This window comes from Chrysemys picta, chromosome 7 (assembly GCF_011386835.1).
Source record: "Chrysemys picta bellii isolate R12L10 chromosome 7, ASM1138683v2, whole genome shotgun sequence".
Taxonomy (NCBI): Eukaryota; Metazoa; Chordata; order Testudines; family Emydidae; genus Chrysemys; species Chrysemys picta.
In genome coordinates this window covers 118,442,951-118,458,031 of record NC_088797.1, presented here as the reverse complement: position 1 = coordinate 118,458,031, position 15,081 = coordinate 118,442,951, and the positions used below count along the sequence as shown (strand labels likewise).

The window sequence follows — 15,081 nt, the reverse complement described above, 5'->3', positions numbered from 1 at the left end:
AAAAAAGCACCGTTTAAAACAGCTGCCACATGAGCATGTAGCAGCGTTGTGGATCTGACAAGATCCCTAAGGGTATGACTACACAGCAAGCTGGGAGGTGTGGTTCCCAGCTCAGGTAGACATACAAACACTCACTCTGCTTGAGCTTAGTGCCTTACGAATAGCAGTGTGGCTGTAGTACCACAGATGGTGGCTCAGGCTAGCTGCTGGCGTATAGTCCCACCCAACCCCCTGTTTACGCACTCAGGCAGTTAGCCCAAGTGCCTGTGTGCACCGCCACAGCCAAACGACTATTTTTAAATGCACGAGCTGGAGCAAAGCTAATGGTTATGTGTTTACCAAAGCTGGGAATCACACCTCCCAACTGCTGTGTAGACGTACTCTAAAACGAGAATCTTAGCAACAGCGGGTGCCAACAATCAATTAGCGGAGGGCTGATAGAACTCTAGCCGCACAGCTCTTAAACCCCAGGTGAAGGGCTTAAGATGTTGTTCCTAAAATTTGATTCTATTCTGAAAAGTGGCATTATGGAGGAGTCTTTCTTTGCATCTCAGAACAATACGCCTCTACCCTGATATAACACAACTAGATATAACATGAATTTGTATATAATGCGATAAAGCAGCGCTCCGGGGAGCAGGGGGTGTTGTGCACGCCGGTGGATCAAAGCAAGTTCGATATAACACGGTTTCACCTATAACGCAGTAAGATTTTTTGGCTCCCGAGGACAGAATTATATTGGGGTAGAGGTGTATTTGCATCTCAGTTTTCCAGAACAAATGTGAACAGTAAAAGGAGATTTCCCACCCCCCGCCCCATGTCCAGCTCTACAAACTCAAATTGGATCTTTAGCTCAAGCTGAGTTTTTTCTTTCTCATACCATCCCCACTAATTAAGATTTAGCAGGCCAAAGTCCACTCTGTTATACCTCTGTAACCCCATTTTGTTTAGATGGGATGCACTGAAGGAACTAGGGTGACCAGATGTCCCGATTTTATAGGGACAGTCCCGATTTTTGGGTCTTTTTCTTATATAGGCTCCTATTACCCCCCACCCCCGTCCCGATTTTTCACATTTGCTGTCTGGTCACCCTAGAAGGAACTAGTTGTTTGCAGTGCGTTTGCACGAGTGTAATTGAGGACAGAATATGCCCCTGCAATTGGAATTTAACTAAGAATTCTACAGATACGTGACAAGGGACAGGATTCAACTCCCTCTCCCATAGCAGTGTTGACTTTGCAGGACTAAACAATGAAATTTACTTCTGTCAATAAAGTGAGCAGAGTTGACTCTGAGTACAGATAGAAAACAGAATGTTAAAGTGAGAAGGTGTCATTAGAACTGTACTATGTAAGTGCTGCACAGATGCATTTGCTGGGGTTAATTTCACTCTAAGTGTGAAGTTTGTTGATGATTTTATAATACTAATCAATTGCAGACTCTAATTAGTGTTTTAAATATAATTTTATAGAAAAATAGGGAGATGCCGTGAAAACGAGAGATCCTTAGCTATTCGCAGAATAAATAAACTTTGAAAAAGTCCCAATTCTCCAAACGGAAGAATATAAATATGTATAGAAGAAGTCACTAGTAGTATTTGCTTATTTACAGACTAATTATTTGTCAACTAGTTGTACTACATCACTGATTTAATGATCCATTTCTATTTATCTTAGATACCTTTGGGCCCTATTACCATAGTGTCTGAGCGCCTCCCAATTTTTTAGTGTATTTATCCTCACAACATCCCCGTGAGGTAGGGCAGTACTTTTATCTCCATTTCACAGATGGGAAACTGAGGAAAGAGAGACTTGGTGACTCACCCAAAGTCACACTGGAAATTTATGGAAGAGCAGAGAATTGAACCCACATCTCCACAGTCCAATTGTAGCAGCCTAATTTCTGGACCATCTGTCATCTGTAATCCTCATCCTTCCATTTGCAAATGGAAGCATCACATTTCCAGACGCAGAGCGCTGATGGATGGAAGGGACATCCTTCTGATTTCTGAGCAAAAGCCACTCTCATGAGTAAAATGGCATGCATTAGACATCACAGATTTTTTCCAGTTGTAAAATGCATCCTGAATACACTAACATTATGTTGAAGTTTTAAAAAATTGCCACCTTCTTGAAGTTTTAAAAAATTGCCTCTTACATTTTCATATGGAGCTGAAGGTTCATGAATAATTTTGAATTCATTTTGCCTCCTCTCATATATCCACTTTTAAAAGATTTTTCTTTTTGGTAAAAATCTCTTTTACTCAGCAGTCTTAAAAAAAAAAAAAACCCTCAGTACTTTGAAACTCCAACTTTGCAATGCGGTTTGTATATATGACATTTTGTTTTCAAGAAAGAGTTTAGTGGGTGAGGGGAAGTGGGGAATCTATTGAAAGTATTAGCTAATACTAATACATATGCTGTTGTTAGCGTTTTGCCATGTTGGTAATTTATACCTATTAAAGTTTTGTTTTCTCTATTACTGACTCCTGGGCTTTTGTTTGCACTTATTGTCCGTAACAAGCATTTCATTTTTATATGGGGGGAAATGGTCTCAGTCATTTCTACTGTACCCAGAAAGGAGAATGGGATTTGCAAATGATAAATGGGGAAGTTGACTAGCTAACTAATAAAGATTTGTCTTAATCAAGTATGATTTGTCAGAACAGGAGCGCACGGGGGTCAGGGCACACGCAATGAATAATACAGCATTCACAGGAGAAAAGGACCAGGCAAAAGGCCTCATAAATATGCTGCGATTACGCGCTGCTAATTCGTATTCAAAGAATGAGTTCACTGAAGCTAGCTCCTGGCTTGCTGAGCTGTTCACTTGCCTTGTGGTCTCTGCAATGTATGAGAAAAGTTTTTGTTAAATTTTCTTTTTTATCGCATGTAGTTTTTAGCATGGCTCTATTTTTGCACAGAATAAATATCAACAGTTTTTGGTCAGTAGTTTGAAACCTAATTTACAATAATAATTTATAATGTCATTAATTAATAATCCTTTTGTTTTGTTTTTTCTAAAGTCCAGCATCTTATTTTTCATTCAAATATGAATGTGGGTGCAGCAAGAAATATATTCTCCTTTCACATTCAGTATGTATTGCTGAGGCGTGTAAGTCCAGTTAAAAAGCTCTCTTTACCTATGGAAGTAGTAAAGATCAAACATGCACAGAATGCTTGCTTGTATTCCCAGCATTTCTGACTTTCTAATAAGGCTCTAGATTCAGTTTATGCAGGATAAATCTTTAATATATCAGTATGAGTCTTTTAATATAACGGTATGAGGGTAAAGCTGAATAAACCTAAATATCTTGATATTTGATTTTGGATTTGTTTTTTATGAGCTTTTTTGGTTCAAGGAGCCATTTATGGGCCTGAAATAATGTAAGATATAGTCTTCTCTTGACTTTTCCTCTGTCCAGAAAGTGAAACACTAAGAGAAGACCAGTTCTTATTATAGCCTCATAAATGGTTCCTTTAATAATAAAAAAGCACATGATGAATATCACTGCAGACAAAGTACCTGAAACTCAATACTTGTGGGCCATGTTGTTTTCACTTAGAATTGTTTGTATGTCAGGTATAGTGTATTTGTGTATTTGGGTATGCATTAAAAATCTCTCTCTCCCCCCCACAACTTAACTTTAAAATGTGTCTTGTCTTTCCAAGATGCTTCTGCCATTTTAATAGGATAACTGATTTTGATTTCTGCTTGCTGGTGGGCCTACTGGGCCTAACCTATTTTGCATTAAATTGTATGTGCCTTAAGTTGTGTTTATTGCATTGAAGATAACTGAGCTGCAGAAGTTGAGCCAGCCTTATGATTTTCAGAACCTCAAGCTGCCAGATGCAAGAACTGGAATACAAGTTGCCTGCCTTCCAGTCACACCTGTTTTTAAATCTTTGCAGGCAGCAATATTCAGGGTCCAAAATAATTGCTTGTATTGCCTGTTACTTGATATCAAGTTGTTGAACAAAGGAATGTGGAGCCTTTTGCCTTTATTTACCAGTTTGAATTCAACCCAGGTTAGATGTAGCCAGAATTCATTGTCATCTCATGGCTGCTTGGGGATCTGGGTGAAGTTAGGGGATAGTCTTGGTCCAATTCTTAGAGGATAGGAGTCCTCAGCCCAGACCAAATGTGCTCAGGATTGTAACTATTTTGCCACCTTTGAGGCAGTCTGAGTAGAGAAGTCAAGAATTGAATGAACTGCTCTTTCAGCCCCGGAGTGCAGTCTGGAAGGTACCTTAATAGAGCAGTTTGGTCTGCCTGAACTGTACCTGTTGTCTGGCTAAATAGAGCACTATAGAGTTTCTAACATGGTCAGGTTAGTCCCTTCCACTAAGAATAATAGAAAGGAAAAATAAGTGAGAAAAAAAATATTGTGGCTTGATTCCAACTTCACTTAATTTAGAGATTGTAAATGGGGTAGCAGGATATTTGTCTTATTGCACTGAGCAAGGTACTTTTCTGAACACTTGCTCCAAGAGGGGAGGAGAAAATTTGAAGGGAGGATTTTGGAGCAGATGAGCAGAACTAGCATATAGTTAGAACAATGGCTGGACTTCAGTATAGGTAAGCCCTCAGTCAAATCAAAGCCTGCCACCTCCTGTGAATGATGCCGTGAGGATGTTAGCAAGTGAGCTAAGATAGATGTGTGATGGAAGTAGGCAGAAAAAATTATCAGTTAGTGAGGAATGGTGGGTACTTTTTATGCCAGTAGATTGATGTATGTTAGAATTTTAGAAAAGGTAAGAAGCCCTAGAAAAAGAAGAGGCTACTAGAGGTGAAGTTACTGAGCCCGTCTCATGTCATCTCTCTTCCTCCTTCCTTCTCCCCCGCCATTTCCTATAACTTCTCATTCGGATGATTCCCCACTCCCGAAAGGGTGAGGGGGAGGAGAGCAATGTTCCCTCTAATTTTTGACAGGCCATGTGCGCAAAAAATGTCTTCTGTGCAAATTGTTGTGCTTTTGTGCAAATTTTTGTGTGCGCAGTGTTTCGCGTGTGCACGGGGTTTAGGATCTGTTTGCGCGCGCACAGCTTAGAGGGAACAGTGGAGGAGAGGAAGCATTGGTTTTAAACTGCCACAGTTCGCTCCTAAAGGTGTTGATGTCATCTGGCCTCTTTCTCATACATCTTTTCTTCCATATTTTTTATCCTTTGTAGAAAGCAGTGAGTCTGAATTTTTGGTTTCCCTGATCTCTAGAGCAAAATACCATGTTCATATATTGAATTTTATGAACTTTCATCTTAATTCATGGTAACGTTTTTATTTTAAAGAGGTTTGCATTTTTAAGGTGGGTTGGGAATTGGGTTGGAACTTTTTTTTATTTTTGTTTTGCTTTCATAGTGAGACCAACCAGGCATCTTCTTTTTCCCTGTCTTGTAACTGAAATCATGAAAGTACAAAACATTGATATACCTTATCAAAGCTGATATTAAGTATCCTTTCTATGATATAATCTAACCAGTTCCGTGTTGTATATAGTAATAATTTGGACTTCTGTTTTTTCCTGTATGTACCCATCAGCATCCCATTTACTGCAGACACTTAGTCAATTGAATAGCATAACTTTTTCATTTCACAAAGCTGCATTATTTTAATGTTTTACAAATATTCTCTCTATTGACTTATAACCATTACCTGGAATCCTTGATTTATCAGCAATAACCTGTTTGTCATCTAATAACCTAAAGATCAAAATGACTCTCTCTAATTGTTAGGTTTCAGAGTTATGTTCCATTCTATATGCATCCGAAGAAGTGGGCTGTAGTCCACGAAAGCTTATGCTCTAATAAATTTGTTAGTCTCTAAGGTGCCACAAGTACTCCTGTTCTTTTTTTTTCTAATTGTTAGCTCTTCTAATGAAAAAAAAATCTATATATATCTATATATAGATATATAAACTGCATACTTATACATTTGTAAGGACTTCCACTTATGTAACCATACTTAAAGATGTCAGTACTTTTTTTTTTATTAACTTTCTGCTGTCAGGTACCTTTTCACTCAACCCTGAACTCTTTTGTCTCCTACAGTATATTTTCCAAGTCTGTAAAATTGCTTGCTGTCACCTCTGGAACACTGCTCACATACAATATTTTACAGCATGACTTTTTGCAGAAATTCTTATTGATGTTTTCGCCTCCTGTAATTCCCTCCCTTTGATACTCCCAAAATCCAAACTCTCCAAATTTTAGCCTGACCAAAATCTGACAACCATACCATAACAGGGCTGCTGCCACTTGAGCAGTCCCTCATGGCAAGAATTCCCTTTGCAGCAACCTCCCACTGTTCTACCTTTCAGGGCCCCTGGCAGATTCCCCACAGCCTTTCTTATTAGTCCGACCACCATCTATTGGGGGCTGTTTTAATGCCCAAAACAGTTCCAAATAGTCCATTACTGCAATCCAAAGGTTCGGTTTATCTCTGGCTTTTCTGGCATCCACATGGAGTTCTTTGCTGCTCTATCCAGGGTCACTTCTCATAGCTCTGTCCCCTAGAATTTAACTCTCTGGCTTCCTTCTCTTATCAGTGTCTCCCCTGCTCTGAGGGAGAACGCATTCTATATACTGCCCTGCTCCAGAGCAAACTTCTCCCGATTGGCTGAAAGAAGAAGGGAGCTCTGATCCCGTGCCCTTAAAGGAACGGTTCATGGGGTTTTGCCTCCATCCAACTCCTAATTCACTGGATTGCTTCTTCTTTTCTCCTACAGAGCCATTTCCTGAGCCTTTGTTGATTGCAACCCCCGGAACAGATTCTTCTGGACTCTCTGCTCTTAAAGGGCCAGTGTACCCCTTTATGCCAGTATAGAGACCTTAAAAGAAAATGCCCCCAGACTCAAAGATCTTAACTGGGTTTCTGTCCATTTCAGTACCCGCTACAAATACATTCCTATTTCAGGATCTTTCATAGATTTGATGCATGCTTCTTTTAAGTCCTGATTCCAGAAATCATCCATATTTAAGAAGGCCACTTAAGCATGTGCTTACGTGCTTTCCTGAAATGGGGCCTTAGACTTTCCCACCCTACTATCTCTTCCTCTCCACCACAGGTGGCAGCTTTTCCACCTCTCTGCCCTGACCATCTGAACAGCCTTTTTAATTCTTTAACATTATCTTTACTTCACACTCTGTGGTCAGTCAGTCTGTCTCCCTCTCTCACCTCTGTATGTCTAGTAAGTCTATGTATTGTATGTAGAACACAAATGTGAAGTCGTATTGAACAAGCCACCTAACATTCTCCCTATAATTTGTCCTCGCCTATCGTCAACCCTTTCTTACCACATCAAGACCTGTGCTGCGTTTTACTGATAAGTGCAGGAATATACCACACAAAGGGGTGAACTTTTGATATGAAAGATACTGTGTAAAACATACATTGTCTTATTATAAATCTCCATTTTAGTAAGGTTGGAAATAGCTGATTTAAGAGGTTATCTGAGCTTTTATTTGTATATAAATTGCAACCTGGGAAAATACGTACAAGTCATATGTATGCACATCTCTCCCTCACACATGCACACATATACACCCATAAAACTGCAATAATTGATGTCCTATCCAGCTTGTTTTGTTCTTTTTAATGCTGATGTAACATCAGGCACATCACACAATTTTTGCTTGCTTGTTTTCTTTGGTTTCAAACCACTTAAGCATTTATTTACCTTACAGGCTAGACTGATTTTGAAAGAGCCTCTCTAATCACTCAAGTCAATAATACACATTTTTAAAGAATGACTAATGTATTTACCCAAGAGACCAGTATAGCTGTGAACGAGCCTTTCCAGTCTGTTGGATAGATAAATATGCATTTTATAAATTCCATGGAAGGATTCTTGGTTTTTCTTTATGCATGAAAAAGAAAATGAGAGACTAGCAGAAAAAATATATTAAACCTATGATGTAGATTTGCTGTTAAAGGGATGCTTTCAAATAACTGTGTATGTTTTTTCATTTTTATTTTTTTGCTTTCCATTCTCTCAATATCCTGTTAGACTCTTGTAAGTATAAATGCTTTTCCTGCAGATTTTTCCTTTCTCTATTTGGTAACTGCTTCCCACCCCTATTTTTGAATGGGGCTGCCATGAACATGACTATTCATTTCACAACTTCAACCATATATCAAAGCATCTTTATTTATGCATCTGATCATGTGCAATACTCTGGGAAGTGATATTATCATCTTTTTGCTTGCACAACCTGCCCATATAGAACTAAACATCATTTGAGAAGGCCACGTAAAAAATAGTGGTACTGTCAAATTACTCATTGATGAAGTAGTTGATTTCCCCCACCTGATTTTAACAGCTTCAAGGCAAAATAAATGTCTGGCCTGGGAAGCCTGATACTTGTTGTCCTTTTAAGCCTGATACTCAATGATGACTTTGTCTTTGCGCGGGATTGTATTTTATTATTTTTATAGTTTATTATCTCATTCTTAAGCTATGTTGTGATGTGTGTATTGACTGTTCTTGCCTTGTGTCAATTAGTACATAAATTATAGTGGTATAAATGGTTTTTACGTCTTTTGCTTTGGGATATTTTAGCTGTAATTTTTAGAACATAATTTTAGGTCACTTTCAGAATCTCACTTGGCCTAGGTTAATTTTAACATTATTATGATGTATTTGTGTTGCAGCAGCATCTACTGATTGCGTCCCGGCACTACCCAGGCACAGGCATGCACACCACTTCCCCCAAAAATAGTTTAAGATCAAAAGCTTACAGTCTTGACACAAGGCTCCATGAATACAGCACATTTACAATATCTGACATCTCTTAGGTTCTTGTCTTGGTCCTAAATGCCTGCATGTGAACAACAACATACTTTATAAAACTGGCCACTGTGTGTAATTGTAGTAGCCCAGTAACTGATTCAACAAGATAAGTAGTCTGAAAGAATCTAAGCTGCAATCCTGGATTAAATGCATACATTTACTTCTTAAGATTGGTGAAGGTTTGAACTGGCAGGAAAACATCAGGGACATGAGGAATATAATGTAATCTGATAGCAAACACACAGCAATAACATCAAAGTGGTAAATTGTTCTATTTAAGAGCTTAACTCTGCTACTCCCCTGCCCATGGAAATCCTGCAGCCTTGGAGAAAAGTGAAGAGGTGCTTTATATCATTTACCTGTGTGCATTTCTCTACATTTATTTATTTTTTAAACATTATTGGTTTGACTTGGCTGACCTTGCATCTGCAAAAGTCTCACTGATTTTAGTTAAAAGTTCTGAGAGTGGAAGAGCTGTACAATAGGATGCTTAGATCAAGGGTGCAATATGATGCTCAAACTGGTAGCCAGAATTCTAGTGTCACCTCCGTTAGGTCTCGTCTTTCAATTTGCGCTGTTATTTTTGCCCAAAAAGGGCCAAAGATCATCAAATGCAGTGCATATAGAGTAAAACAACTCCTGTAAAATTGATGATCCATCCAGTTATGTATCTGTAGAGATTGTTGGAAAGGAAATGCAGCTTTCTCAGTTCTCGGACCCTTGTGCCAGTTTGAACTTCATGGCTGAAGGTTTAATCCCTAAGTATCATATCAACAATTCATTTTGTGATAGTCTGGCTGACATGTTCTCCTTCCTTATTTATTGATGTCTTCAGTCATCAGCAATGAGAGGAAAATACACTATTTGTCAAAGTGATGGTGGATTACTCTGTTACAGTTGATGCTGTTGTCACGTTGATGGTTAGAAAATTAAACTAAATCCTTATGAAAAGCCAAGAATGTGAACATACCGTGGATAGGAAAAAAAGATTTAAAAAAATACAGTAACTTTCTTAAAGTTGGCATATAAAAATATATAGCTGCATCTTACAAAGATATTTTTGAGTCTTGTTTGTGAAATACCAGACCATTTTAGCAAATGTGTTTTTTATTTCTTCCTTTGAAAGAAAATCTACTCCTGACTCTTCTTTTTATACACACACACACACCAAATTTTGAATAATAAATATTTCCAGCTGACACTAGTTTGCTAGAATTTGTCTGATTGTTTTACTCTACTTTTTAAATAAAAGATATTTTTCTTAAAAAATACAGTGAATATATGTATCCTTTCATGTATTCCAATACTTTAAATGCTTTAATAGTGATTGATAATAAGCACATTATAGTTTCATCCAGTGGGTTATGGGACATACATGCAGATGAGTCTTGAGTCACTTTTCCTACTCTATCATCTGTATAGCTGTACTCCACCTTACAGCTTTTTAACTCAGTAACCACATATCTTACCACGTTTCACCTTTGGGAGGCATTGTATATACAGCTAAAAGTAAAGAGCTGCAACCCAGCAGGGACAAGATAGCATAATGGGGATGCCAATTTGTGGTCAGATATCTGAGGAAATATTTATCTTACTTGTACTGTATTTGGCAACGGGTCCAGCAATATAAACTGCAATGAATATTTTTGGTCTTTAGCTGACAGAATATATATCACTATGCACTGAGATTATTATTAAGGGGGAAAAAAAGATGTCCAGGGTTTCTTTGCCTCATATTTAAAAAAAAGTTTAAGGCAGCTTAAAGTTGGATCATGTCCTGAAAATGTCCCCATTTAAAATTGTAAGTATTGCTATGTTGATATATTCCTGATTTTTTTTTTAACTCGGTCTTTTTCTACAATTATAAGAATCAAATGTCAAGATCTTGCTTATTCACAATTCAGTAACACAGCAATAGCAATGTGTGTTGTTGATATTTAGAGAGATATACAATATACTTGATTTGGGTACTCTCTTTTTGGCACAGCTAGGCTGAGCAGCCTAAAGGAATGTGCATAGAACTGGAAGTTAGAAACTTCTGTTTGTGTCAGACTTGCTATGTGGCCTGAGGCAAATTGTATCCATTTCCCCTTCTGTAAAATGGGGATCATATAACTTACTTTCTTCCCTCAGAGGGATGTAGTGAGGATTAATTAATGTTTGTATAGCGCTCTGAAGATGGAAATCTCTTCTATATACTAGGTGGTATTATTTTCTTATATGTGCATATCTGTAATAGCTATTTCAGGTTAACATGAGATGAAAGTTATTTCAAAAGGAAAGTCCTGCCCTTGTTCACAGCCTTTGTGTTATGTCTTGAAGCCTGAATTTTCCCTATAATTTTGCAATTATTTAGTCCAGCATGGGCTATGGAAGCAACCAGCCAAAGTATAAACAAGAGATGATGCCAACCAATTGATTAATGTGACTGTTATCAGAAATACTAAGAGGCCCAACAGAACACATCTCCAGGCCTGCCAGAAATGCTAGACACATCCTGATGTGCCATCAGTGGAGCAAAGCAGAACACCCATTGTGTTGGGGAGGGTGGGCGGGGTTACCACTAAAATAACAGAATTTCATTTCAGTAGCAGGTGGAGTTAAGGGAGAAAGGCCTTCCACTAAAGTCTGTTATTTCAGTAGCTCCATAACTGTGCTGGTATCTCTTAGTAAAAACTTCCTGATATTTCCCAGCAAGGGAAAAGAAGGGGAGAGACAAAGGTTAAGAACATGTGAGAAGTATGAACTCCCACCCTTCAGAACAAGTATGAAATTCTTCTTGCCATTGTTGTGTAGACCAAAGGTGAAGGTGAATCCCTGTAGCCTAAACGATCTCATTAGACTGTCAAGGTGACAGCTTCTGGTTTGATTGTTACTTCTTCATGTGTATGCTATTTAAGACATTTAAAGCTTGTTAATTATTTCTTCTTTCCATTTAGGGAGGCTCTCTCATACATTACAGTGCTGTTTTTCTTTAAATATATTTATTAGAATTTAACCTGGCATGTTGGGGGCTTACAGAGAAAAGCTGTATTTTTCATGGTTTACATTTTGATTTTTTTAATGCAGAGCAGATTGGACAGGAAATGTTGGAAAACCTGAGCCAAGACAGAGAGAAGATCCAGCGTTCTCGGGAAAGGGTAAGTTTGACGATAAAGAATTGTTGGTGTAGGGTTTTGTGCGCTTTGGGCAAGTTCACTGTGCAAGCAGAAATAATCCAGTACATTGATTCAAGCCTTAAATAAGTCAACTATTATATCACAATATGTAATCACCACCCATCACTACTTATTAAAAAGTAAAAGTCCAATATGGGCCTGATCCTGCAAACTCTGACTAGTACAAGTAGTCCCATTGAAGTCAATGGGTTTGCATTTGCAAAGAAGAAATTGGCCCCAATCCTGTAATCAGACCTGATAAATGTGTGTCTTGGAATTTTTTCAAGCCCAATTTGTTTTTCAGTTTCTTCCTGTTCCTGCCTGTAGCAAGGTCAAGAAGGAATGACATTTTCCTAGGAAGCTGACTGATGAGCCTCCAGTCATAAGCCATCCAAAGACCTGTTGTCAGAAATGCAAGACCTCAAATTCCTAGTACTCAGTCCCATTATATGCCTCTTAGTTACTGTTTTCAGGTCTCCATTAGATCCAAATGACAGCATATGTCTGTGGCATGAGGTCCACTTGAAGGTTGTGATCTTAGCTCACATCTCTATGTATCCCATTTTCTAAATTGTTGTTAAAAGACCAAAGATGGAGGCCATTGTCCCTCAGTGGCCAATGCCTTTGCACTACACATGCAGAGGCATCATGTTACAGAGCAAGGAGATAAGACTTTTTCTATAGGACTCAGATATGACTGCACTGGACTGGAATATTGCATTCAGTTCTTAGCCCCTCATTACTGAGAAAATATTGACTAATTGGTTGAATTTACTTATAGTAAAGTTTAAATGAGTTAGATGTATAGATAGAGGTATATAGCTTGGCTAAACATTAAAGATTATAATACTTTCCCTCTGTTTGAAAAATGTAAACTCCATAGATGGGAAGGAGTGCATTAATTTAAGATTGATATGGAGCATAACTAAAAATATTTGGAATGATCTAAGAAATTAAAGATGTAGGTTGCATATCAGGAAGAATATCCCACAAAGAGATTTACTAGACTCCCAAGGAAATGGCGGGAACCACATTGCGAGAGTCATTTAATTTACCAGGAGTGGGCAGGGTTCAGAAGAATAATGGGTTTTAGAGATTAATACAAAATTATCAGTAAAATAGACAAGATTTTCTAATTCCCACCATACCACTCAACTCCTTCAGTCCCAACACCTCATTTGTTTCCTTCTCCCTTCTTTCTCCTATTATTTAAAATAAACAAATTTTAAAAACTTGTGCACTTGTATAGAATTTCATTTTCTGATCTCAAAGCACCTTCCAAAAGGAAGTACTGTTATACCCATTTTGCCAAAGGTCACACAGGAAGTCTGTCAAACCTTAACCACAAGATTATCCTTCCCAATTTCACAGAAAAAGTTAACAAAGTTTTTTTTTCCCCAATGTATCCCAATGTATCTGTATGAATAACAGATTATTCAATATATGACCAAGACATATTATTTGAATGTCCATTTTTATCTTCACTTGCCAGCCATGCTTGAGGTTTTAGGTTTGTACATCAACAGCTAATGACATTGCAACCAGCTAAAACAGAATTCTCTGGCTTGACGTAGCTGGGTTTTTTGTCATCAGTTGTTGCACTCATTGGTGAGCTCATGTATTAGGAGGGAAATGGAGGAAGAGCTATCTTGGAAATATTTTGTTTTAGAATAAGTGCATTTATCATTTGAAAATCTGTATGTTGGGTTTTCTGCCGATGCAGAAGAGAAGAGGTTGTGCTTTTACTGTTCCTTTAGGCTGTTTGCCTATTTGGTCTAACTTTTCTTCTGCTTGTTTTTACCTTAGGAATATCAGGTCCTGACTGCCCGCATTTTGCTAGTGAACTTTGTCAGACCTGGATAGTGGCAATCTAAGAATCACTACCTTGAGCAGTGATTTTACCTTTTAGGTTTGCCAAACTTCTCCAGCAAAAAGAGGGAAGTTAGGACCTGATATTTAAAGGTAAAAAGCAGAAAACTTATTTTTATAACAAAAGGAAGGAAGGAAAACACCATATTACCCTCCCCCTCTGACCTGCTGTGTTTGAGCCTATCATTACATGTAATAAAAGAGCAACTGGAAAGCACACACATTTGCTTACATTGCCTTTTCATTCAAAGTGGGGGTGTGGGAGTGCCAATTATTCCTATCCTTCTACTTTGTTCTTCTTTAGTAGCATTTAATTAAATAATATAACCACAAAATAATTCTGTAAAATATTATATAAGACATTCATAACTAAAGGTCCTATCTGACAGTTATTTACTACTAAATGTGGTGAATGCAACTACTCTCAGTGGTGAGCATTAAACATGATAGTAAATATTTGCAAGATCAAAAAATGAAAGCTGTTCTTAATGCACCTTGTGTACTAGGTATTCAATAGGTACTGTTGGGTGTAACTTATGATAGCGAAAATTCTTCATTATCTGGAGATTTCCTCTTACAGTTGCCCTTTTACTTTTTATGGATTTATAACGCAGAATATGTTTTGTCTCCAAAACTGAAGTCTTTGATAGCAGTAAGGCATTGATTGTCCTACCTGCTGAATCATCAGGCAACCCATTAAATCTGAATTTATAATGAAGAAGTAAATGTTGGATGAAGTGTGGTAAAATTTAGAAAATAAATATATATACCCGTCTCCTTCATGAACTCTCCAGACAAATCCCCTCTCTTGTGGTTAACTGTCACTCTGCCACATGAGACATGGAGGCATTCCAAGCAGTCTTTGGGAGGTGCAAGCTTCTAATATAAAGATCTAAGTAACTGAGGGTATAAAGGTTCCCCACCAACACAGTCCCTCAGTTCCTATTTTTGCACCTGCTTAAGCAGGTTGTAGAACAGTCTTCTCTCATCAAGTGGGGGGGGGGGGGAAACTAACACATTTTCTAGTTTCCCTTTCACCTGCCCCTTTAGATTTCAACTGCACTGTGTCTCTGAACACGTGTGTCTCTATAGTGTTTTTATTCTTGTTCCCCTTCAGAGAAAATTGTTGTAGTTTACAATGCATTTCAAAGAAGGGCTTCCTAGAGTTGTTAGATTTTGCTGAGCTTTATTCCTGATTTTGCTATCAGTGCAGAAAAGATAGATTAGGAAACAAGACTCGATGACTGAGGTGGTTCCTTCCCATCTGAT

General features: G+C 38.0%; 1 protein-coding gene across 11 annotated transcripts in view; it reads left to right on the top strand.

Annotated features, from left to right (window-relative positions):
- Positions 1-15,081, top strand: part of VTI1A (vesicle transport through interaction with t-SNAREs 1A) — a 343,084-nt gene that overhangs the window by 202,670 nt on the left and 125,333 nt on the right. For all 11 annotated transcript variants that reach the window (XM_065552492.1, XM_065552493.1, XM_065552496.1 and 8 more), the window contains one exon: positions 11,855-11,925. In XM_065552492.1, coding sequence (XP_065408564.1) covers positions 11,855-11,925 — 71 coding nt within the window. The remainder of the gene's footprint in view (positions 1-11,854; positions 11,926-15,081) is intronic.